Source organism: Rhinopithecus roxellana, chromosome 21, assembly GCF_007565055.1.
Source record: "Rhinopithecus roxellana isolate Shanxi Qingling chromosome 21, ASM756505v1, whole genome shotgun sequence".
In the NCBI taxonomy this organism is placed as follows: Eukaryota; Metazoa; Chordata; class Mammalia; order Primates; family Cercopithecidae; genus Rhinopithecus; species Rhinopithecus roxellana.
The window spans coordinates 344,265-371,730 of record NC_044569.1 but is presented as its reverse complement, the minus strand read 5'-3'; the positions used below and the strand labels follow the sequence as shown (position 1 = coordinate 371,730).

Here is a 27,466-nt window from a genome sequence, read left to right as displayed (position 1 = left end):
CTAGATTTAAGTTATTCATTTTTCCAAATTAGAAGTAGAGAGGGAAATTTGAGGTATGAGATTAAAATAGTCTCACTTCTAGAAAGATGGAGTAAAAGTACCTTTCCGTATTCCTCCCAATAAGGACAGCTAAAAACCCTAAACATTAAACATAAAGCAAACATAAAAAGATTTCGAAAGGTGGAAAGAAGGCAAACCAGCCTGGGTTACTTGTGTCCTGAGAAACAACACATGGATGAATCTTCAGGGTTTTCTTTTTGCTGCGTGTATCCTAGACAGGGTGCCGGAGAAGCCAGCAACCTCGAAATATCAACAATTGCAGACAAAGCTCCAAAAAAAGCTAATTTCCTTAGCCTAAAGACCAGAAAAGGAGCAGGCTAGCAAGTCAGAAAACTTATACTATCACTGCTTTTTTTAGCCAAACACCACAGAGAAACGGTAGCCCCATTCTTAACAGCAAAGGCTGAGTGGGAAGTCTAGATTTCCATCTCCACTATGCTGTAGCACACCGCAACTTCCAATTAGAATAGTGTCAGAGAAGGCCCAGTAAAGGAATTTTCGTCTCCCGTGGGCAGTAACAAACCTTCCTTCTCTCCCCAGACAGCATAGCAGTGACCATGTGGGGAATCTACACTTACACTCCCAGCTGGCAGTAATGGGGTGCCCCTCCCACTGCCTTCTGGGTTGGTTTCAAAAGAGGCATGGTAGGGAGTCAGAACTTTCGACTGAAAATAACAAGCTCCCCTCCACAATGCAATGTCATCTGTGGGGGCCACATGAGGAGCAGCCATGGTGCACTCGGTGGAGGCCTGGTAGAGCACCAGAACTCCTGCTTCTACCCAGCAATGATAAGGATCTGCTCCCTTCCCTACCTGAGGTGTCAGTAGAAGCTGAGTGGAAAACCTGGACTTCTACAAACTCCACCTGGCAGAAAAGAGGCAGCACCCCCCTAGTTTCACCAGAACAGTGTCAGAGGAGACCTTCTAAAAGAGATTTTAAGTAAGATCCAGAATGTTGTAAGATAATGTCCAGGTTTGAATAGAAAACTACTCATCATCATCAGAACTAGGAAAATTTTAACTGGAATGAGAAACAATAATAAACTAATACCAACGCTCAGACGACACAGATGTTAGAATTATCTGACAAGGATTTAAAGGAATCATCATAAATATGTTTCAGTGAGCAACTATAAACATATAAACAAGCAAAAAAATAGTCTCAGAAAGACATAGACAGTATAAAATAGAGCCAACCAAAAATTGCAATAACTGAAATAAAAGTCTCAATAGATGGTGTCAGCAGCAGAGGGAACAATGCAGAGGAACGAATCAGAGACCTTCAACAAAGAAAAATAGAAATTATGCAGTCTGAACAACAGAGAGAAAATGGTCAGAAAAAAGTGACAGAGCCTCTGGGACCTGTACAACCATAACAATGAAATTCTCACATTCGTATCACTCTAATTACTAAAGGAGAGGCGAAAAAGGGGGTGGGAAGAAATGATGATGGAAAATTCAACAAATTTGACAAAAGACCTGAACTAACAAAAGACATAAACCACCAAGAAGCTTAACAAACCACAAAAAGTGTAAACCCAAAGATATCCACACCAAGACACAATAGTCAGATTTCTGAAAATTAATGACAAAAAAGAAATCTTAAATACAGGGCACACCTTACCTAGAAAGGAAAGAACAGTGTAAGTGACAGCTGATTTCTTACCAGAAACCATGGAGGCCAGGGGGAAGTGGCATGACTTTTTCAGGTGCTAAAAAAACAAAAAAACAAACCTATCAACCCAGAATTCTGTGTTCAATTAAAATATCCTTCTCAAATGAAAAAGAAAATGACAACATTCTCAGATGAGGAAAAACTAAGATAGTGTGTCACCAGCACACCTTCCCTAAAGGAATTGCTAAAAAAAATTCTCTAAACAGAAAGGAAATGATAAAAGAAGGAATCTTGGCCGGGAGGGGTGGCTCACATCTGTAATCCCAACGCTTTGGGAGGCTGAGGCGAGCAGATCACTTGAGACCAGAAGTTCAAGACCAGCCCGGCCAACATGGCGAAACCCCATCTTAAAATACAAAAAAAATTAGCCAAATGTGGTAGCGCATGCTTGTAATCCTAGCTACTCAGGAGGCTGAGGCTAGAGAATTGCTTGAACCTGGGAGGTGGAGGTGGGAGTGAGCCAAGATCGCACCACTGCACTACAGCCTGGGTGACACAGCAAGACTGTCTCCAAAAGAAAAAGGAGGAATTTTGAATTACCAGGAATAAAGAAAGAGTAAAATATGGGTAAATACTTTTTTTTCTCCTCTTGATTTTTTTATAATAGGCAGTTGAAGCAGAAATTATATTGTCTAATATGATTCTCTGTGTATGAGAAAAAATATTTTAGACATTATAAACAGAGAATAATAGGTCATAAAAAAAGGTAAAGTTTTTAGGTCGAGTGTGGTGGCTCATGTCTGTAATCCCGGTGGATTGCTTGAGCCCAGGAGTTCAAGACCAGCCTGAGCAATGAAGTGAAACCCCATCTCTACAAAAAATACAAAAATTAGCCAGGTGTGGTAGTGCACTGCCTGTAGTCGCAGCTACTAGGGAGGTAGAGGTAGGAGGATCACTTGAGTCCAGAAGTTGAGGCTGCAGTGCCATAAGCATACCACTGTAGTCCAGCGTGGGTGATAGAGTGAAACCTTTTCTCAAAAATAAATAAAAAAGATAAAAATTTAAAAAAGAAAGGGGAGGTTTTTATACTTTAACTGGTAAGATGCCAATACCAGTAGAGTGTGCTATATATTAAGCTATGCATCTACAATGTAGTATCTATGGCAGCCACTGAAAGGCCTTACAAGGAGATACATTCAAAAACACCGTAGGTAAATCAAAAGGAATGCTAAAATAATATTCAGGTAACCACAGAAAGACAGGAAAGAAAATGTAGAAATAACAGAGATCAAACAAAAATGGCAGATTTAACCCTAACATACTACCAATAATGACATTAAATGGAAATTGAATGGAATACCAATCAAAAGAGGTGGTAGGCATAGATTTTTTTAAATCCCCCATTTATGTATCTGTCAGAAACTCTTCAAATATAACAATATAGGGAAGTTGAATATCAGAAGATGTAAAGAGATAACATACAAATATTAAAAAGAAAGCAGCAATATTGACAATGTTAATACCTTAACGTAGACTTCAGAGCAAAGAAAATTACCATGAGCATAGAGGAATATTACATAATGATAAGAGTTAAGCCACCAAAAAAAAAAAAAAAAAAATCCTAACTGTACACTACACAAAAGAGCTACAAAATATGTGAAGCAAAAGTTAATAAAACTGAAAGGAGAAATAGACCAATCCATAATTATTGTTGGAGACTTCAACACCCCTAAGAATTACCAAACATAGGAGAACTCAACCACACTGTCAGCCATCAGAATTTGTTCAACATTTACAGAACTCTCTGCTTAACAGCAGAATATGCCTTCTTTTCAAGTGCTTAAGGAACACACACCAGGTTAGACTACATGCTAAGCTATAAAACAAACACATTTGAAAGCACTGAAATCATACAGAGTTTCCTGACCAAAATGTACAGATGAGAATAACAGAAAAATCTGCAAACACACGGAAAGCAAACAACAAACTTCTAGATAATCCAGAGGTCAAAGAAGAAGTCTCAGTGAAAAAAATACATTGGAATGTTAATTATGTCTCATAAAACTGCTATGGCTCTTCATCTTTAAAAAATGTTTGAACAATGAAGTGAAAATACATCATCAGAATTTGTGAGATGCTGTTAACATAGTGATGAAGGTTAATTTATAGCACTAAATGCCTACCTTAGGAAAGAGGAGAAGTCTGAAATCAATAATAAAAACTCCTGCTTCTGGAAACGAGAATAAGAAGAGTGAAATAAACCCAAAACAAACAAAAGGAAGGACAAGTAACAAGAAGAGCAGAGAATAATGCAGTTAAAAGCAGAGAAACAGTAGAGAAAAACAGTGAAACAAAAAACTGTGTGAAAAGATCAACAAAATTAACAAACCTCTAGCAAGACTGATAAAGGAAAAAGAGAGGACACAAGTTACCAGTATGAGGAATGAAATAGGGCTAGGGCATATACTATAGACCACATAGGTATCAAAAGAATCATAAGGAAATACTGTGAACAGTTCTAAACACAATTAAGACATTTAGATGAAAGGGACTAACTTCTCAAAAAACAAACTACCACAACTCATACAGTGTGAAATAGGTAATTTCAGTAGCCCTATATAAGTGTTAAGGAAAGTGAATCCATACTTTTAAAACTTTTTAGATAATATGGTTGACAAATAAACATATGAAAAGAGGTTCATGTAATTAGTCATTTGGGAAGTGCAAATTAAAATTACCATAAAATATTACTCCATAACTATGGAAAAACAGTAAGTTTTAAAATTATGTCAATAACGAACTGGCAAGGATATGGAGAAACTAGATCACTTGGACATTGCAGATGGGGATATGAAATGGTACAGACATTCTGGAAAACCAATTGGCTGTGTTCCTGAAAAACTAAACATGTACCTACTATGTGACCTAGCAATTGTATTCTTGGGCATTTATTCCAGAGAAATGAAAATTTATATTCTCACCAAAACCTGTACACTAGTGTTTATAATAGCTCTATTTGTAATAGCCAAAAACTGAAAACAATCAAAATGTTCTACAGTAGGTGAATGGTTGAACAAACTTTGGTACATTTGTACCATAGAATAGCCACAAGAAGGAATAAACTGTAGATACATACAATACATAGATGGATTTTAAGGACTTTATGTTGAGTTAAAAAAAAAAAAAAAAAAAAAAAAACGTGTCTTGGCTGGGCATGGTGGCTCGGGCCTGTAATCCTAGCACTTTGGGATGCCAAGGCGGGCAGATCACAAGGTCAGGAAGTTGAGACCATCCTGGCCAACATGGTGAAATCTCATCTCTACTAAAAATACAAAAAAAAAAAAAAAAAAAAAACTGTCTCAAAAAGTCATGTATTGCATAGTTCCATTTATATAACATTCTCAAAAAGACAAAATTATAGAAATGGAGAACCATTAGTTGCCAGGAATATGGGTGGTGGGAGAACAGGGATGGATGTAGCTATAACTAGTGACTGGAAAGAGATTGTTGTGATGACCAGTTCTGTATCTTCATTGTGGTGGTGCTTACATGAACCTACATGTGTGATAAAATGACAGAACTGTACACACCTTATACCAGTGAGAATTTTCTGATTTTGTTATTGTACTATTGTTACATATAACGTAACTACTGGGGGAATCTGAGTGGAAGGGCACTTGGGATCTCTCTCTACTATCTTTGCAACTTTCTTTGAATGTATAATTATCTAAAAATTAAAGTTAGAATGATGAACTCTTAGAAAGACCTTGAATGATTTATGTCCAATTTTTGCTTAAAGATGAGAAAGCCCAGAAACACTATAAAACAGGTTTCCTAATGTGGAGTCTTAAAAAGTGAAGCATCAAAAACAAGATTTACTGGTAGTGGTAACTCAGAAAGGTACACTTTTAAGTTGTGAAAATGTGGGTGTTTTAGCCTGGGTACAGTGGCTCATGCCTATAATCCCAGCACTTTGGGAGGCTGAGGCAGGCGGATCACTTGAGGTCAAGAGTTCAAGACCAGCCTGGCCAACATGACAAAACCTGTCTCTTCCAAAAATAGAAAAATTAGCTAGGCACAGTGGTGCATCCCTGTAGTCTCAGCTACTTGGGAGACTGAGGCACGAGAAACACTTGAACCCTGGAGGCAGAGGTTGCAGTGAGCCAAGATTGTGCCGCTGCACTGCAGCCTGGGCAACAGAGTGAGAATCTGTCTCAAAAAAATAAAAAAAAAAATAGACAAAACAAATTGGTATTTTAATCCTCCTCTCTCTGGTGGTTTCTTTTTCTAAAATAACAATTTCCTTGATTGCTTTTTAATACACATTGGTGGGTAGATACCTAGAACATCTTAGATAAGCAAGTTGTTGACAGAGATAGGATTAAGGGAGACATCGAGGAAATGGTGAACTCATTGCACATTCTGTACCATCTGGTAATGTTTGAACTTTTCATCACTTTATTATCAGATGATCCTTTCATGTTTCATTCCTTAAATTTGGGGTTGTTATGCCAAAATATTGGTAACACAATATGATTGTCTTAAACTTAGAGAGCGGCTTTCAGTCTGAAAAGATTCACAGGGTTGTATTTTAAATTTTTGGAGCCAGAAGTCTCTGAAAATTTTACCTATCAAGTTCAAGTAAGCAGATTCTCACTGTCTTCTTAAAAGGCAAGCTACTTAGAAAGTTGTATTAGGAGATAGGAGATACTATTTGCTTTTGAAACAGAACATTTGTCTTAAGTGTTTGTCTGTTTTTTTTTTTCTTGTTTTTTGTTTTTAAGAACAAAATACTCTCTTAAATGAATGACGAGAGTATTAATCACAATGGTAACTTTTGTCATTATAATTTCAGGGAAATCAAAGAAGAAATCTAGAATCTACAGTGTCTCAAATTGAGAAGGAGAAAATGTTGCTACAGCATAGAATTAATGAGTACCAAAGAAAAGCTGAACAGGAAAATGAGAAGAGAAGAAATGTAGAAAATGAAGGTGAATTGTCACTACTTTTGAAAAATGATAAAATTTCTAACACTGTCATGAGGTTGTCTTTAATTTAGTGTCCATGATATGTACATAAAGCTACAGTCCTAAGACACTTTATAAGCTAAATAACCCAGATCTCAAGTTAAATTTATAACATATTAAAGTAAATAGTAAGTAGTGTTTAACTAGAGTAGTGATTGTCATCATGATGTGCTCCTGGGAAGCTTTAAAGAGTACTGATGCCTAAGTCCCAGCGATTCTAATTTAATTGGTCTAGATATGTGGCCTGAGTATCATCATTTTTTACAAGCCCCCTAGGTACTTCTAACAAGCAGCTGCGTCTAAGAACTGCTAAACTAGGATTTCTTGTGTTTTAATGCCTGTTACAAATATATTTAAAATACCTTTCTGCACCCATTGATGCACTGATTTCACTTCCATAAGTTATTTTACACACATACTCATACTGCAAACTGATATATACACAAGGCTATTTATTGTAGCATTGCTTAAAATGACAAAAAAAAAAAAAAATGCAGTCAATGTTTATATGAAACACAATGTAATACATATATGAAACATAAAGGTAATCAATGCTATAATAAATTTTAGTACATCTATATGATAAAATACTATGCAGCTTATAAAAAAATCATCTCCTTAAATACTGGTATAAAACAATCTCTAAGATATATCTTTAAGTGACAAAAACAAAGTACAGATTGCTTGTGTTTAAAACAAGAGTACTTGTCTATATATGCTTAAATTAAATATATATTAGGGAGGAGAGTCAGTTAAGGGAGACTCACAAGGAACAAAAATGACTAAATGGAGAAGGGAAGCCTTATACTATCTACCATTTGATACGTGTTAAATTTTGTATTAAGATATTGAATTATCAAGCAATTGATCTATTGAAAAATAATATTAAAACTAGCTTTATAATTACACTAACAGAGTGATCTTATAAAGGGAATAAAGGAGTTGGAGTTGGAGATTTACAATAGTGAGAAGAAATCTGTTTTTGCACTCTGTATCATAAAATGATGTTCTACTTTTTAATGAATTTAAAATGCAAGTACTTCCAAATTGGAATTTGGCTTTGGGAGTGGACCTAATGTAGCTGACTGTTATGGCCTAAGACTAAATGTCATTTTTTAAAAAAGGATTTATATGTTTCCACTATGAAAATTTTGTAATTTCTATATATTATTCTTTCATTTTCTAGTTTCTACATTAAAGGATCAGTTGGAAGACTTAAAGAAAGTAAGTCAGAATTCACAACTTGCTAATGAGAAGCTGTCCCAGTTACAAAAGCAGGTAAGTGTTTCAAATGAGGTTCCTTTTTTTAAAAAAATGTAGATAATTAAATTGTATTGCACTTTGGTCAGAAACCTATTTTCTTTCTTTCTTTTTTAAATAGCTAGAAGAAGCCAATGACTTACTTAGGACAGAATCGGACACAGCTGTAAGACTGAGGAAGAGTCACACAGAAATGAGCAAGTCAATTAGTCAGTTAGAGTCCCTGAACAGAGAGTTGCAAGAGAGAAATCGAATTTTAGAGAATTCTAAGTCACAAACAGACAAAGATTATTACCAGCTGCAAGCTATATTAGAAGCTGAACGAAGAGACAGAGGTCATGATTCTGAGATGATCGGAGACCTTCAAGGTAATATTTTTTTTTATTGTGGTAAAATATGCATAACATGAAATTTATTATAACATTTTAACCATTTTTATGTATACAGTTCAGTGGGATTAAATGCAGTTCACAGTGTATGCAACTGTCATAAGTGGAATCATATAGTGTTTGTCCTTTTGCGTCTGGCTTTTTTCACTTAGCACAATGTCTTCAAGGTTTATCCATGTTGTGTGTGTCAGATTTTCCTTCCTTTTTAGGGCTCAGTAATATTCCATGGCATATGTATACCACATTTTGTTCATCCACTCATCTATCAATGGAAGGAATATTTTATAATTTTTATTTTTAATTGTCAAAAAATATATAACATAAAATTTACCATCTTGATCATTTTTAAGTCTAAGTTAATATATTTATGAACATATTATCCTCATAAAGAAAATGACTTTGGTGAAACCAGAAATGGTTGCATTCGGCCGGGCGCGGTGGCTCAAGCCTGTAATCCCAGCACTTTGGGAGGCCGAGACGGGCGGATCACGAGGTCAGGAGATCGAGACCATCCTGGCTAACACAGTGAAACCCCATCTCTACTAAAAATACAAAAACTAGCCGGGCGAAGTGGCGGGCGCCTGTAGTCCCAGCTACTCGGGAGGCTGAGGCAGGAGAATGGCGTAAACTCGGGAGGCGGAGCTTGCAGTGAGCTGAGATCTGGCCACTGCACTCCAGTCCGGGCGACAGAGCGAGACTCCGCCTCAAAGAAAAAAAAAAAAAAAAAAAAGAAATGGTTGCATTCTTTTTTATTTACATTTTTTTGAGATAGGAGCTCTGTTGCCCAGGCTGGAGTGCAGTGGCATGATCACAGCTCACTGCAGACTTGAACTCCGGAGGTCAAGCAATTCTCCCACCTCAATTTCCTGAGTAGCTGGGACTACAGGTGCATGCCACCATGCTCAGCTAATTTTTGCATTTTTTGTAGAGACGGAGTTTCACCATTTTGCCCAGGCTGGTCTCAAACTCCTGGACTTAAGTGAAACACCCACCTTGACCTCCCAAAGTGCTGGCATTATGGGTATGACACACCACACCAGGCCAGCATTCTTTCTCTTTTAGGATAATGCCTACATTTGTATCACGTTGTAATTTCTTCGCCCTCACAGGTACTCCTGCGGGGTAGGTAATGTGGATATTTTTCAGTTTTACAGGTAAATTAACCAAAAACTTCATTTGAAAACTTGCCTAATTCATAAAGGTTTTACTCAAAGTGAGACTAATCCAGGCAAAGAGGATTATCACTATTAAAACCTAGGAATTCCTCATGCATTGTTGGTAGTAATAGAAACTCAGTTGCAGAAATAGAATCCCATTACGCATTAAAAGTTATACACGTTGGGAACGTTTGAACTGGAGATACTGACAGTCTTCGTGAATCTAAGAGGCAAAAGATTGAGTATAACTAACAGTGAATAAATGAACAGTTTTTAAATAGTAATAAAATTCAGTTTGTTTTCAAAAAGATTCCTGGCTTTACGTACTCACATATTTTTCTATTTTCTATTCCTGTTAGTAGCAGCATCCATACTACCTAATCAAAACAAACATGCATGGAAGTTGCCAGATCTCTCAGGAAAAAATTGGAGGGAGGAGTTCATTTTAACCTTAGTTAGAGTTGGGAACATAGTTTCAGGTCCCTTGGGGCTTGATGATTAGCTATAATTCAGTGGAGAGAGGTCAGGGTCAGCTTTTGTGACTAAGGAAACAGAAAATACGATCTCCTGTTGGTTCTTAGTTGAGGAGTGTTGTGCAATCATATTTCTCAGGGACCAGGCTTAAAATAGATCTGAATATAACTAAGAAAGTAACCACTTTATATGTAATAGGAAAGTCACAGACTTCCTTAAATTGCTTTCCTAGGCCTTTTTATACAGCTTATTAGCTGTTTGAAAGTCTCTTCATCTCCCTTCTATGTCTGTAAACCAAGGAGATAAGAATAGGTTACCTCTAATAAATCTTTCCAATTCTGAAATTCTTGTAAGTTTGTGATCTGTATTTGACTGAGCTTTGAGCTCCTTCCTTCAGAGGCAGAGATCATCCATGTACTATCAACAGTGGTTTTAAACTGTGTCTATTTTTTAGATATCAGTTAAAGTTAAGGAAAATTTGTAGCATGATTTATTGTTTGTTTATCCTTTTTCAGTGTTTCCTTTGTTTAGTTTGGAACTTAAATGTGAAAAAAAGCTCACATACACTGAAATAATGCACACAACTTATGTGAGTTTCAACATACATATAAAAGGGCATTGTGGTTTTTTAAAAAAATCACAATGTTTATATTACTCTTTTCTGGTCTTTAAGAACTTTCAGGCTTCTCAAGTATAAATTTAGTTTGGGATGATGGGCTTCTGGCAGAGTCTTGATTGTTATTCATTAATGGAGTGTTCTCCATATATGACCTCTGTTGAATAGTCTTTTTTATTTTTTACTTTTTATAACCCTTTAAAGTATAAAAACTATTCTTAGCTTGAGATCTGTACAGAAACAGGCGGCAGCCCGGACCTTTGCCAGTGCCTGGACTAGTGAAACAATAAGGCTGCCATTGATGACAGGGAGAGTTTCCAAAAGTTCAGGCTGTAGAGGCTTAATGAAAGTGATCAAAATGTTATGGAGGATTGAAAATTTTAACTGAATTGATAAGCTCTCATATAGTAAGTTTATCTGTGATTCTTCAGATTGAATGGCAAGAAACAATTTTTTTTAATTAACCATTTTTAAAAGTCTGGTTTTTTTTTTTTTTTTTTTTTTGTATTGTTTGCACCAGAAGTGCTTCAGATTTTGGATTTTGGGCGGTTTGTGAGAATATTTGCATTATGAGTATCCCAAATCTGAAATCCTTGAATGTCATGTCAGTGGTCAAAAAGTTTCAGAATTTGGAGCATTTGGGATTTTTGGATTTTCCGATTAAGGATGCCTAACCTGTCCTGTAGTGACCTCTTGTGTACTCATCATTTAGCTTCAGAAATCTTCATTTGGTAGCCAGTCGTATTTCATTTGATACCTCTACTTCCCCTTCCCAGTCCTCTGACACTGAATTATTTTGAAGCGCATGTCAGGCACCATGTTGTCCTTTTGTAAATACATCCTAATTTGTAAATATTTCATTAGCTTAAAGATAGGGACTCTTTTTTAGAAAGACAAATATAACTACAATGTCATTATCAAAGGTAGAAAATAGGTGACAGTTATTTAATGTTATAAAATATCTAATTACTGCTTAAATTCCTCTAGTAGTCTCATAATTTGTTGTTATTATTGCATTTATTTTGCTTGAATTTGGATCCAGAGTTTGGACATTGCATTTCATTAATAACGTCCCTTAAGTTTATTTTAATCTGTATTTTCCTCCTCCCTTTTGTGTTTTTGCTATTGTTTTTGGTTAAAGGGTTGAAACCAGGGTTTTTTTGGTCCTATGAGTGGCTCCCGTTCAGAATTTTACTGATTTCATCCACTGGTATCATTTAGCATGTTGCTGTGTCCACGATAGTACTTTAAACTAGATGTTAAATCTAGAGATGTGATCTACTTTGGGTAGGACTTTGTCAAGAATACTTATAAGTAGTAGTATTTAGGTACCAGGAGATACATAAACATAAAATCTGGGCTGGGCACAGTGACTCACACCTGTAAAACCAACACTTGTGGGAGACTGAGGTGGGTGGATCTCTTGAGCCCTGGAGTTTGAGACCAACCTGAACAACATGACGAAACCCCATCTCTACAAAAAATACAAAAATTAGCCAGGTATGGTGGCACGCACCTGTAGTCCCAGCTACTTAGGAGGCTCAGGTGAAGGATTGCTTGAGCCCAGGAGACAGAGGTTGCAGTGAGCCGAAATCGTGCCACTGTACTTCAGCCTGGGCAACAGAGAGAGACCCTGTCTCAGAAACAACAACAAACAAACAAATATAAAACTTAAAGTCTGGCTGTATCTTTTTGTGGTGTTAGTAGCCATTGATGATATCATTGCCTAGGACCTTTATTTCCTTAGGAATTTGCAGTGGTGATCATCTATTTTTATCCTTATTCATTTGTTAATTGGCATACTACTCTAGAGATAAACATTTCTTCATCAATTATATAGTAGTTACTTTGAGGTACAGCTTATAAAAGAAAGTCAGGTTAAATACTTAATTATTTGTCAGTTTTGGGAACAGTGAGTTATTTCCCAGGCATCCTCCAAAGATGATTAGTGAATTTTTAAAATGTATCTATGAACTCATGAATTTTAATATATTTAATATATATTAGCCCTTTGCATTCTTCTTAATGATGCTCACTTGAAGTTTAGTAGGAATTCTTTAAGTTTAGATACTACCCTAGTAGTTTTGGATAGCATCCTTGCTTTTTGATATGCATAGATTTTGCAGGTTATTTTTTGGCCCAGACTTGGAATCACCCATTTGCCTAGGAACTCCAGTTCCTTTTGTAGCGTATGACATTCAGGGTCTGTAACCTGAATTCTATGGGTACTCACTACTGTTGGGTTGGTCAATGTTAGTAGGTTGTTTTAATGGACAGAGGTAGGGAACAATTTTTTTGTAATTAATAATTTCTTATTTATTGTGATCAGGAACTATTAAAATATTTTTGTCTCTTCTGTCAAATTTTAAAATGTGTTTTAAAAGTTTTCACTATCATTGTGAGTTTTTTTCTCATAGCCTCCCGCGTATTTCTTTTTTCTTTTTTCTTTTCTTTTTTTTTTTTTTTGAGACGGAGCCTCACTCTGTGGCCCAGGCCAGAGTGCAGTGGCATGATCTCGGCTCATTGCAACCTCCAGGTTCAGGTGATTCTCCTGCCTCAGCCTCCCAAGTAGAAGTAGCTGGGACTACAGGCACGCGCCACCATGCCCAGCTAATTTTTGTATTTTTAGTAGAGACAGGGTTTCTGACCTTTTGTGTTAGACTTCCTTCACTTAGCATAATGTTTTACAGGTTCATCCATATTGTAGCATGTGTCAGTAGTTCATTCATTTATGGCTGAGTAATATTCTGTTATATGTATATACCACATTTTGCTTAGCCATTCATCTGTTGATGGGCCTGTGGATTGATTCCACCTTTTGGCTTGTGTGAATAGCACTGCTTCAACATTTGTGTACAAGTATTTGTTGGAGTACCTGTTTTTAATTCTTTAGGGGTGTATATTTAGGAGTGGAATTTCTGAGTCTTCTTGTAATTCTTTTTTTTTTTTTTTTTTTTTTTTTTGAGACAGAGTCTTGCTGTGTCACCCAGACTGGAGTGCAGTGGCCAGATCTCAGCTCACTGCAAGCTCCACCTCCCGGGTTTACGCCATTCTCCTGCCTCAGCCTCCTGAGTAGCTGGGACTACAGGCACCTGCCACCTCGCCCGGCTAGTTTTTTGTATTTTTTAGTAGAGACGGGGTTTCACCATGTTAGCCAAGATGGTCTCGATCTCCTGACCTCGTGATCCGCCTGTCTCGGCCTCCCAAAGTGCTGGGATTACAGGCTTGAGCCACCGCGCCTGGCCTATCTTCTGGTAATTCTGTGTGTAACTTTGGAGGAATTTCCAAAGTGTTTTCCACAATGGCTGCACCATTTTACATTCCTGTCACAATGTACAGGATTCCAGTTTCTCCATATCCCTGCCCACACTTGGTATTTTCCTTTTTTCAGTTATAGTTACTCTAGTGGGTATATGGTGGTTGTCCCATTGTTGTTTATTTTGATTTTCATTGTCCCTAATGACTGATGATGTTGAGCATCTGATATCCAGTTGTCCCGGCAACATTTGTTGAACAGACTATTTCCTCTGTAAATGATCTTGGCATCTTTGTTGAAAATCGATTGGCAGCCAGGTGCAGTAGCTCACACCTGTAATCCCAGCACTCTGGGAGGCTGCATTGGGTGGATCGCTTAAGCTCAGGAGTTTGAGTCCCGTCTGGGCAACATGGCAAAACCCTGTCTCTACTAAAAATACAAAAATTAGCTGGGCATGATGGCACGTACCTGTAGTCCCAGCTACTCAGGGGACTGAGGCCGGAGGATCACTTGAGCCTGGGAGGCAGCGGTTGCAGTGAGCCAAGATTGCTCCACTAGACTCCAGCATGGGCAAACAGAGTGAGACCCTGTCTCCAAAAAAAAAAAGAAAATCAATTGAATATAGATATAATGCATCTATGATATTCTGGATTCTCAACCCCATTCCATTGGTCTGTGTGTTTGTCCTTATGCCAGCATGTACCACACTGTTCTGTTTTGTTCACTGTAGCTTTGTAGCAAGTTTTGAAATCAGGAAGTTTGAGCCCTCCAAGTTTGTCATTGTTCTTCAGTATGTTTTACGTATTCAGGGTTCTTTGCAATTCTATATGAATTTGAGGATTGGCTTTTCCATTTCTGCAAAAAAGATCTTTAGAATTTTGATAGCGATTTATTTGAATCTGTAGATTACTTTATGTAGTATTGCCATCTTAACAATATTAAATCTTCCAGCCAGGCGCGGTGGCTCACGCCTGTAATGTCAGCATTTTGGGAAGCCAAGGTGGGCAGATCACTTGAGCACAGGAGTTTGAGACCACCCTGAGCAACGTGGTGAAGCCTGTCTCTACAAAAAATTAAAAATTATCCAGGTGTGGTGGTGCACGCCTGTTGTCCCAGTGCTCCAGCCTGGCTGACAGAGGTAGACTTTGTCTCACAAAAACATCAAAACTAATATTGTCTTCCAATCCATGAACAAGGATATATTTTCATTTATTTAGATGTTTTAAAATGTGTTTCAGCAGTGTTTTTGTTTGTTTGTTTTTAGTTTTCTATATGCAAATTTCTTCCTGGGTATTTTATTCTTTTGGATGCTCTTGTAAATGGAATTTTCTCAATTTTCTTTTTGGATTGTTCATTGAGTATGATGTTAGCTGTGGGTATTTCATGAATACCTTGCTTTACGTATTTTTAATGCAGTGTTTTTTGGTGTGTAAGATTTTGACTCCTGTATCTTCTGGGTGGATTTAAAATTTGTACTATAAATTATATTAAATGTATCTGACTCTGAGGCTTTTTCTTAATGTGCATTTTCTTCTTCTTATATCTTGTCCATTAATTTATTTTTAATTTTTGTCTATTCTTGGTGGGACTCAATGCCTTTTTGTAGATTATGCCTTTTTGTAAATTTTATATTTTGTTTTGGCATTTTAACATATTTAAATTAGTTTTTTGCTAAAACAGTGATATTTCAGCAAATGGTATTTGCCATGATGAATGAACTTTTTAATGTATTATAGAATTTGGTTTGCTAGCATCTTGAGGATTTTTGCATGTGTGTTCATCGTGAATATTGGCCTATAGCTTTTTTGTTTGTCTTTTAAAATGTGTCTTCATTTGGTTTTGGTATCAAGGTAATACTGGCCTTGTAGAATGAGTTGGGAAACATTCTCTCCTCCTCTCTCTCCTCCTCTGTTCTTTGGAATAGTTTGAGTAGGATTGTTATTTGTTCATCTTTAAATGTTTGGTAAGGGCTGGGTGCGGTGGCTCACGATTATAATCCCAGCACTTTGAGAGGCCAAGGCGGATGGATCACTTGAGGTCAGGAGTTCCAGACCAACCTGGCCTGGCCAACATGGAGAAACACCATCTGTACTAAAAATACAAAATTAGCCAGGCATGGTGGTGCCTGCCTGTAATCCCAGCTACTCGGGAGGCTGAGGCAGGAGAATCGCTTGAACCTGGGAGGCGGAGGTGGTAGTGAGCCGAGATTGTACTGCTGCACTCCAGCCTGGGCGACAGAGCAAAATTCTGCCTCAAAACAAACAAACAAAACAAACAAACAAAACACAATGTTTGGTAAAATTTAGCAGTGAAGTCATTCAGTCCTGGGCTTTTATTTGCTGGAAGACTTTTTATTACAGCTTAGATCTCATTACTTGTTATTTGTCTGTTTAGATTTTGAATTTCTTCATGGTTCAGTCTTGGTAGGTTGCATGTGTTTGATCTTTATTATTTATTTTCTTCTACTAATTTTGGGTTTGATTTGCTCTGGCTTTTCTTGTTCTTTAAGATGTATCATTAAGTTGTTTATTGAAAGTTTTTCTACCTTTTTGATGTAGATGCTCAGAGCTATACGCTTTCCTGTTAGTACTGCTTTCACTGTATCCCATAGGCTTTTGTATGTTTTGTTTTCATTATCATTTGTTTCAGGAAGTATTTTAATTTTCTTCTTAATTTCTTCATCAATCCACTGGTCATTCAGGAGCATATTCTTTGATTTCCAGGTATTTGTATTGTTTCAAAAATTCCAGTTGTTGGCAGGCCATGGTGGCTCACGCCTGTCATCCCAGCACAGGCGTGTTTGGGAGGCCGAGGCAGGTGGATCACTTGAGGTCAGGAGTTTGAGACCAGCCTGGCCAACGTGGTGAAACCCCGTCTCTACTAAAAATACAAAAATTAGCTGGAAGTGGTGGCGGGCACCTGTAGTCCCAGATACTTGGGAGGCTGAGGCAGGAGATTCACTTGAACCCGGGAGGCGGAGGTTGCAGTGTGCCGAGATCATGCCATTTGCACTCCAGCCTGGGGTACAAGAGCGAGACTTCGTCACACACACACACACACACACACACACACACAGAAAATCCACTTTGTTACTGATTTCTAATTTTGTTTCATTGTGGTCAGAGAAGATAGATACATAATGTAATTTTACTTTTTTTGAATTTTTCAAGACTTGCTTTGTGGCGTAACATATGGTCTGTCCTTGAGAATGATCCTCATGCTAAGGAGAGTGTATATTCTGTGGCTGTTGGATGAGATGTTCTGTAAATATTTATGAGGTCCCATTTGGTCTGTAGTGCAGATTAAATCTGATGTTTTCTTTGTTGATTTTCTGTCTAGATGATCTGTCCAGTGCTGAAAGTGAGGAGTCAAAGTCTCCAGGATTGTCTATCCCTGTCTTTAGCTCTAACAATGTCTGCTTTATATATCTGGTTGCTCCAGTGTTGGGTGCATCTGTATTTACAATTGTTATATTCTCTTGCTGAATTGACCCCTTTATCATTACGTTATGACCTTTTCTGTGCCTTTTTATAGATTTTGTCTTGAAATCTGTTTTGTCTGATACAAGTATAACTACTACTGCCCTTTTTTTGTTTTCTTTTTTTTAATTGGCATGGAATATCTGTTTCCATCCCCTGTGTTCTCTGTGTATGTCTATGTGTACCTTTGTATGTGAAGTGTGTTTCTTGTAGTCAACAGATCACTGGGTTCTGTTTTTTTGTTTGTTTGTTTGTTTTTTGGTCCATTCAGCACTCCATGTCTTTGGATTGGGCAGTTTACTTCATCAGCATTCATTGTTATTTTTAATAAGTAGGGACATACTCCTGCCATTTTGTTATTTTATTTTGTTTTATTTTATTTTTGTGATTGTTTTGTGGTCTTCTCTTCCTTCTTTCCTTCCTTCCTGCTTCCGTTTAATGAAGATGATTTTCTCTGGTGATAGGTTTTAATTTCTTGCTTTTTATTTTTTGGGTATCTGTCTGTTGTATGTCTTTTGATTTGAGGTTACCATGAGGCTTGCAAATAATATCCTTAACCCGTTATTTTAGACTGATGATGACTTAACAGTGATTGCATTAACAAACAAACAAGCAAAGAAAAAAACTAAGACAAACTCTACACTTTAACTTAGTCAACCCTGCATTTTAACTTTTCGTTGCTTCTATTTATAATCTTACTGCGTCTTGGAAAGTATTGTAGTTGTTATTTTTGATCAGTTCTTTTAGTCTCTCTACCCAAGATATGAATAATTTATACACTGCAATTACAGTGTTACAATACTGTTTTTCAGTGTACTTATCATTACCCTATGGCCACCACCCCTGAAACTGTGCTGAGTCAGACCTAAGGCTTCAGCCTTAGAACCTTCTTGTGCTTGAATATTGATATCTTTTTCTAGGTTTGGGAAGTTCTGAATTATTACCCTTTGAGTAAACTTTCTTCCCCTATCTCTCCTTCTGCCTGCTCTTTAAGGCTAATAACTCTTAGATACTCTCTTTTGAGGCTATTTTCTATATCTTATATGCATGTTCCATTCTTTTTAATTCTCTTTTGTCTCCTCCGACTGTATTTTCAAATAACCTGTCTTCAAGCTTACTAATACTATCTTTTGCTTGAACATTTCTGCTGGTAAGAGACCCTGATGCATTCTTCAGTATGTCCGTTGCATTTTTCAACTCCAGAATTTCTGCCCAATTCTTTGTACTTATTTCAATCTTTGTGTTAAATTTATCTGATGGGATTCTGAATTCCTTCTTTGTTTTATCTTGAATTTCTTTGATTTTCCTCAAAACAGCTATTTTAAATTTTCTGTCTGAAAGGTCTTATATCTTTGTCTCTCCAGGATTGGTCTGTGGGGCATTGGTCTTTCGTGAGGTTATGTTTTCCTGAATGGTCGTGATGCTTGTGGATGTTTGTCGGTGTCTGGGCATTGAAGAGTTAGGTATTTATTGCAGTCATTGCATTCTGGGCTTGTTTGTACCTGTCCTTATTGGGAAGACTTTCCAGGTATTCGAAGGGACTTGGGTGTTGTGATCCAAGTTTTTGGTCACTGTAGCCATATCTGTATTAGGAGGCACCCCAAGCCCAGTAATACTGTGGCTCTTGCAGACTCTTAGAGGTACCATGTTGGTGGTCTTGAGTAAGGTCTGGAAGGATTATCTGTATTATAATGCAGAGACTCTTGTTCTCTTCCCTTTCTCCCAAACAAATGGAGTCTCTCTGGGCTGAGCTGCCAGGGAGAGGTGGGGGAGGGATTACACAATCACCCTTGTAGCCACCACCCCTGGCACTGTGCTGGGTCAGACCTGAAGCCAGCACAGCACTGGGTCCCACCCAAGGCCTGTGGTAACTACTCCTTGGCTACTACCTAGGTTCACTCAAGGCCCTAGGGCTCTATAACCAGCAGTTAGTGAAGCCAGCCAGGCTTGTATCCCTCCCTTCAGGGTGGTGAGCTCCCCCTTGTCCCAAGTGGATCCATAGATGCCATCTGGGAGCCAGGGCCTACAGTTGGAAACCTTAGGAATCTACCTGGTGCTCTGTTCTACTGCAGCTTAGTTGGTACCTAAGCCATAAGTCAAAGCCCTTCCCATTCCTCCCTCCCTATTCCACAAGCAGAAGAGTCCCTCCCTGTGGCCACCACTGCTCCAGGCCTGCAGCAGATGCCCCCTGGTGACTGCCGATGTTCATTCAAGGCCTCAGGGCTCTTCAGTCAGCTTGTGGTAAATGCTGCCAGGCTTGGGACTCTCCCTTCAGGGCAGTGGGCTCCCCTCTGACCCAGAGCAGGTCCAGAAATGCCGTCCAAGAACTAGAACCTGGAATTGGGGACCCCAAGAGCCTGCTTGCTGCTGTGCCCCACTGTGGCCAAGCTGATACATATCACTAAGCTGATTTTTGGTTCTTATGAAGGTGCTTTTCTGTGCAAATGGTTGTTCAATTTGGTGTTCCTGCAGGGAGGACAATCGGTGGAGGCTTCTATTTGGCCACCTTTCTCTGCCTCCCCGTATTTTATTTTTAATTGACACATAATAATTGTCCGTACTTATGGGATGTTCTGGTACGTGTATACAATGTGTACTGATCAAATTAGGGTAATTAGTATATCCATCTCCTCAAACATTTGTCATTTCTCTGTGGTGAGAACATTCAAATTCTCAAAATCTTCTAGCTACTTTGAAATATGCAGTATGTTATTGTTAACTATAGTCAGCCTGCTGCATGGTGGGACCATTTTCACTCTTCAGTGCTGCTTTTGGATAAGCAGAAGGTCTTAATTTCTTGTATTTGATGTAGTTCAGTGTATCTAGTTTTTTCTTTATTGTTAGTGCGGTTTTTAGTGTGGCCTATTGAAAAAGTCTTTGACTAGATTATGAAGTATTATCTCCTATTAGCTTTTAGAAATGTTATTGTTTTAATCAACTTAGATTATGATACCTGGTATTTGGGCCCTTATTCCTCCCACTGTGTTTTTATATTTTCTGTATATAAAGCTTCTTTGTTTTCATGTATTGCACAGGTAAGTTCTATTTATTTCTGACATTTCTTTTCAGACAAAGGAGGAAAATAAACTATACTTAATTTGTCTCTTTCATGTGGTTGTTAGGAATCTTGCGTGGATTCAACCCATATAGTTTTATTATCTTGTCCTCCTTAGTAAACTGCTTCTACATGAAAAGTTCAAAGATTAATTTGAATTACTGTCTTTGTACAAATTTTTAAAAATGATTTTTAAAACAGATTTTCTCCTAGAACTCCTGGGCTCAAGTGATCCTCCCACCTCAGTCTCCCAAGTAACTGGGACTACAGGCTTGTGTCACCACACCCAGCTGATTTTTGTATTTGAGACAGGGTTTCACCATGTTGCCTAAGCTGATCTCAAACTCCTGAGCTCAGGCAATCTGCCTGCCTCAGCCTCCCAAAGTGCTGGGATTATAGGCGTGAACCACTACACCTGGCCCATTTTAAAGATAATTATATCATTTATTTTTTAAATTATAATTTCTAAATAGCACTTCAACATTTAAACATCTTGGCACATTTGCTTTATCTGTGTCCATACAAACACACACATACTCTGTATTTTTTGGTCAATGATTTGAAAGAAAGCAGCAGGTGTTTCTTTCTCCTACATGAACATACTCCAACATGAAAACATCTTGAGTGTGTAAATAAAATTATTTATTTCATTGTTCTCTAGGTCTAGAACTAATCTAACAGATATGCATTATCAGGTGCCAAAGACTTAATATTTATTTGTTTATTAAAGAACTACTTTAGAAACCCTGAAATATGGGAGGTGACTAGAGTACATTTGAGAGTGGGGCAAGTACAGTAAGTCAAACTGTACTTTGAGTAGTACAGAATTTTTACTGGCCCTTCAGGTTCTTCATCTGTTTTCCTTGTCAAATCCTAGGCCACTTTGAATCACAAAATATGAAAATATAATTTTTATTTTAAGCTAGACAATGTAAGTATATTAAGTTAGATTCTACATGTATTAAATTTGTGTGTTTATTAAATACTTATGCCTTAAATACTTGTAAGGTTAAAGCATGTTTTAATGAGTAGACAATTACTAAATATATGAGTTACTACCATTGCAAGGCATGAACAATCAGGTAAGTTAAAACTAAGCTTTGTTAGAGTACTTGAATTCCTTAAAAACAGTTTTCTATGAAAATAGAGTTTGGCTCCATTAAGTTTAAAAGTAATTTTATTAAACACTACAGTGTCTGGCACATATGTACCATTTAATACTTGCCTTAATTGACTAAAGGCTCTCACCTTCAATGTCGTTAGAAGGAGCACTCAGTAAGGACTTGGATCTGATTTCTAGCTGAAGCTGAGGCTTCATCTCTTTGGCTACTTGTAAATAAGGAATGTGCACTAGATTATATCCAATTAGCATTAATATTTTTATTCTGTATCTTGTGTTTATTGTGAAAACACTTAATAAATTTTATCGGATCAGGAAACTTAATACATTTAAAAAAACAACACATTTTTTAAAAACTAAATTGTCACACTGAACAAAAAGACTTCTTTCAATGACTATAGACTTGAACTTTTTTCTCACTTGATAGCTCGAATTACATCTTTACAAGAGGAGGTGAAGCATCTCAAACATAATCTCGAAAAAGTGGAAGGAGAAAGAAAAGAGGCTCAAGACATGCTTAATCACTCAGAAAAGGTAATTGATTTAACATATACCAATTATTATAAACTAGTAATTACTGATTATCATAGACTACTAGATGGTTTTATAAGATAGCATTTATTCTTAATGTTTATATAGTTACATTTCTAAAAGTGTTTATGTTTGATTGGTTGGTATGTGGGGATGTATGTATGTCTTATTTAGGGTTTTGTTGTGTTATTTTTGTTTGTTTTTACCCTAGAGAGCATTAGATGTTTCATGTTAACAGATCATCACAGATTGCTTTGATTTGGAAATACCTTTTTATGAAGTATGTTTCCCTATTTTCTTTGTACATGAGTAAGATGAATGTGCTGTGAGGGCCTATGAAGAAGGAAAACAACAGATCAGTACATGGTAGACGATGAGTAACTGTTCTGTTTTGCTACGGTTAGCAAAATAGAAAAGAGCATAAAGTGATTGGCCTTTGCATTTAGAATTTTCTTAACAATAAAAATGTCATTGGTTATTCTCTGTATATACCTTGCTAAGAGTTAGATAGATGATGTAGAGATACAGCTGTCACTTTTTCAAAGCCTCTCTGTAATGTTGGAGGTTCATTAGAACCTCAGGCAAATTATCAGAAAAGCCACTGACTTACTTATCTTGTCCTTTGGACATGTTTTGTCACAATTAGAATAGTTTTTGATGTCCAAGCTGGTGTAAATATGGACTTAGGATAAAAGAAGGAAGAGTAGAAAAGGGTACCCAAACAGAAATGGAATATATTTTGACTCATTTTTCCTTTCTATGTCAATGGACTTGCCACAGGATGCTTTGTGGTTTGGTTTGTTTTGTTTTGTTTTGTTTTGTTTTGTTTTTGTGAAAGCAAAGTAAATGAGGATATAGATGCAAATGTAGATAAAGATCAGTTAGTATATTTTTTTAAGTGGTACCAGGCCAGGCAAGGTGGCTCATGCTTGTAGACCCAACACTTTGGGAGGCTGACACAGGAGGATTGCTTGAGCCCAGGAGTTTGAGAATAGCCTGGGCAATGGAGCAAGACCCCATCTCTATAAAAAAAATGCTTAAAAATTAGCCAGGTGTGGTGACACAAGCCTTTAATACTAGCCACTCTGGATGCTAAGGCTGGAGGATAGCTTGAGCCCAGGAGTTTAAGGCTGCAGTGAGCTAAGAAGGTGCCACCGCACTCCAGCCTGGGTGACAGAGTGAGACCTCATCTCTTTAAAAAAAAAAAAAAGAAAAAAGAAAAAAGAAAAAAGATGGTATCAAAAATTTTTAAATAAACGGAAAATTTGACTTACTCTTTTCTTTTTTTTTCTTTCTTTTTTTTTTTTTTTTTTTTGAGACGGAGTCTTGCTCTGTCGCCCGGGCTGGAGTGCAGTGGCCGGACCTCAGCTCACTGCAAGCTCCGCCTCCTGGGTTTACGCCATTCTCCTGCCTCAGCCTCCGGAGTAGCTGGGACTACAGGCGCCCGCCACCTCGCCCGGCTAGTTTTTTGTATTTTTAGTAGAGACGGGGTTTCACCATGTTAGCCAGGATGGTCTCGATCTCCTGACCTCGTGATCCGCCCGTCTCGGCCTCCCAAAGTGCTGGGATTACAGGCTTGAGCCACTGCGCCCGGCCGACTTACTCTTTTCTGATCTTAGCAATGAACTGTCCTGAACATAACCACCAGCACAGCTTTGTTCTGCCCTCCGCCATGGTTAATGATTCAAATGGGAAGGGAGGGTTATCTTTTGCTTTTAATTATATGTGTTTATTGTGATTTTTAAAATAAGGCATCTTATCTCTTCCAGAATATTAAATGTAAGATTTACTAACATGCATGCCTTCTGCACAGTTTATTACATGACTCCTACTCCCATTTTACAGGAAAAGAATAATTTAGAGATAGATTTAAACTACAAACTTAAATCATTACAACAACGGTTAGAACAAGAGGTAAATGAACACAAAGTAACCAAAGCTCGTTTAACTGACAAACATCAATCTATTGAAGAGGCAAAGTCTGTGGCAATGTGTGGTAAGTGTCAGTTTTATTATTTTTACAAAATTGGCTTCAAATAGTGACTAGAGAAATTTGGTGTTGATCAAAATTTTATACTGTATAACTCGTAGAAATTATAATATAAATTACAGGCCTGGCACAGTGGTTCACACCTGTAATCCCATCACTTTAGGAGGCTGAAGCCAGTGGATCACTTGAGGCCAGGAGTTTGAGACCAGCCTGGCCATCATGGTGAAACTCCGTCTGTACTAAAAATAAAAAAAAATTAGCCAGGTGTGGTGTCGCACGCTTGTAATCCCAGCTACTGGGGAGGCTGAGGCAGGAGAATCGCTTGAACCGAGGAAGCAGAGGTTGCAGTGAGCCAAGATGGCGTCGCTGTTCTCCAGCCTGGGCAACAGAGTGAGACTATGTCTCAAAGAAAGAAAGAAATTATAAGTTATAATCAAGGAGAGGGTGCCTTCCTTTTGATACTTTCCTTTTTTTTTTTTTTGAGACAAAGTTTTGCTCTTGTCTCCCATGCTAGAGTGCAATGGTGCAGTCTTGGCTCCGTGCAATCTCCGCCTCCAGATTCAAGCAATTCTCCTAATTCTCCTGCCTTAGCCTCCTGAGTAGCTGGGATTACAGGCACCAGACACCATGCCCAGCTAATTTTTGTATTTTTAGTAGAGACGGGTTTCACCATGTTGGCCAGGCTGGTCTGAAACTCCTGACCTCAGGTGATCCACATGCTTTGGCCTCCCAAAGTGCGGGGATTATAGGCATGAGGCACCATGCCTGGCAATGCTTTCCATATTTTAAGATCACAATTTCACCTCCTTGTTCCCTCAGTTTACTACTCTGTTTCCTATAAAAATTAGTGGAATCTGTCTTTTCTCTGTTTTTTAGTAGCCCTTTCCTTGATTTGCTTTATGATCCATTCTGGACCTCATTGTCTGTTAATTCATATGCTATCTTGCTTTGTACCCTCAATTTTCTCATTTCTTTGTAATTCCATCCACTGTGTTATGCCTCCAAACACAACCCTAGTTCAGACCAGCCAGCCACTTTCTTCAAGCAGTTGAGTGTTAGTCCAATGCATTATCTGCAACCTGAGTTGTCGATTTTTTTTTAATTTTTAAAAATTACTTATTTTTGGTAGAGAAAGAGTCTCACTATGTTGTCCAGGCTGGTCTTGAGCTCCTGGGCTCAAGGGATCCTTCTCCCTTGGCCTCCCAGAGTGCTGGGATTACAGGCATGAGCCACCATGCTTTCTTTAAACATATCACTCATAAATTTCTTCTCCCAGACTTTTATTTATCATCTCAAGTTTCCTGTGCTGTTTCTTTATCACTCCAATTTTAGGTGAACTCTATTCTTATTTCACAAATAAATAATGAAAGCATAGGTGTGAACTCCTCAAAATCTAGTTTTCTTGTCAATCTATCCTACTTCTTTACCTGTCTTCATTATCTTCACTATTATCTTAAAGGAGGGTAATCTCCTCTTATCTCATCTTAACTTCTTATCTCTTTTTCTTTTCTGTATCCTCGACCTTTTTACTTCCATTATCTTCTTTCTTACTGTAAACATGAACAAGTTTCCCATCTTAAATAGACAAATCCATGCAGCAATCTGTGATCCTTACTAATTACTACTGTTTTATTTCAGATAAAATAATAAAATAGTCAAATTCAATGGTGTCAGATTCTTTATGGAAAAAAAAATTTTAATATCTAAACTTCTAACAAATCTTTCTTCGCCTTCTACTTATTCTTAACCTACTACAGTTTGGATGTGTTGGCATCTTAAATTATTTTTCCTGAAAAGAAAGCTCATAATCTTATCCATCAAACCTGCTCTTATTCTTTATTCTCACTAACCTAGTTAATGGCCATAGGGTCTTTATGAGATGAGCCAAGGCTTTGGAATCAGACAGATCAGTGGTGCTCTGTAACTATTTTAAGTTAGATGAAAAATGGATGTAAAGTGCCTGTGCATAGAAAGTTTTCAGTAGCTATTATCTTGGTTACTGAACATCACATCCTCATTTTGCCAAGAGTTGTTCTATTCATCAATCATTCTCACTTAGGTTAGAACAATTTTCTTTTTTGGTCAAATCATATTTTGTTATCCTTAAAATCCTTTAGTGGCTTTTCATTGTTTGCAGGGTACCTTTCAAACTCCTTGGATATACTGAATCTTTAAGTTGACACCTGTCTGTCTTTGCAGTCTTCTTGGTCTACACTTTGTTGTGTGTACCCTGTGCTTCAGCCATATTGAGCTACTTTTATTTCTTTCACTTAATTACTGACTGCCTACTACAAGACAAGGCACAGCTGGGAATATCGCAGAGCATAAAACTGATAGGAAGCCCGGAGATTACATTCAGATGGTGAAGATAGACCAAAAAAAAAAAAAAAAAAGAATTCATAAATGAAAATATGTACAGCTTGTAATTATTAATGGGAAGGAAATACACATTAATATCATTGTTTTGACTTGGCACTGCCCTAGATGGGGGTTCTGAGGAAAGGCCCTCTGAGCCCATAATATTTGAGGTAAGAACTGAAAGTCAAAATGAACCACCTGTTAAAGGAGCTAGAGAAAATACATTTCAGGCAGAAGTGATAGTAAGTTCAGTATTCTTATTCTAAGATTTGTATGAAGGCACTAGTGCATTTTAAGCTTCTGGGATGTGTAATTTATATTTTTAAAATATCATTTCTGCTGCTCTGTGGGGAATGCTTTCAAGAGTGAGAACAGTGATAAAAAGGGAGATCAGTTAGAAGGCTATAGGCCATCAACACTGGTAGTAGTAGAGAGAGAAAGAAGTCGAGGTATAGAGGACAAGAGTTGGTGATGAATTGGATAGAAAAAGACCAGGTGTGGGGACTCACACCTGTAATTCCTAGCACTTTGGGAGGCCGAGGCAGGCAGATCATTTGAGGTCAGGAATTCGAGACCAGCCTGGGCAACATAGTGAAACCCCGCCTCTACTAAAAAATACAAAAATTAGCTGCGTGTAGTGATGCGCACCTGTAATCTTAGCTACTCAGGAGGCTGAGGCAGCAGAATTGCTAGAACCCAGGTGGCGGAAGTTGCAGTGAGCTGAGATTGCACCAGTGCACTTTGTCCTGGGCAACACAGCGAGACACTGTCGCCAAAAAAAAAAAAAAAGACTGAGACTAACTGGGGTTGGAGTGGTTTGGGGATGGGCCAGAAGTAAAGCATCTATTGTGAATATGTTAACTTTAATAAGATTATTCGATATCTAGGTGGAGATGTTAGTCAATTGGTATCTAAGTCTGGTGCTCAGGAGAGAGAGATCAAGAGTCAGAAGAACATAGTGGATGAATTTGTGTTTGATTAAACAGAAGGGTCTTAAGAGGTGACAATTTACTGGTGCAGCTAAGTTGTAAGTTTGGGGGGAAAGATAAGTAATAGTTTATTTATATTTATTTAATAGTT

General features: G+C 37.7%; 1 protein-coding gene across 1 annotated transcript in view; it reads left to right on the top strand.

The window, feature by feature from the left end:
• Window positions 1-27,466, top strand: part of ROCK1 (Rho associated coiled-coil containing protein kinase 1) — a 154,288-nt gene that overhangs the window by 90,763 nt on the left and 36,059 nt on the right. The window contains 5 exon segments of the mRNA XM_010354888.2: window positions 6,530-6,665; window positions 7,888-7,979; window positions 8,083-8,329; window positions 21,935-22,041; window positions 23,884-24,034. Coding sequence (XP_010353190.2) covers window positions 6,530-6,665; window positions 7,888-7,979; window positions 8,083-8,329; window positions 21,935-22,041; window positions 23,884-24,034 — 733 coding nt within the window.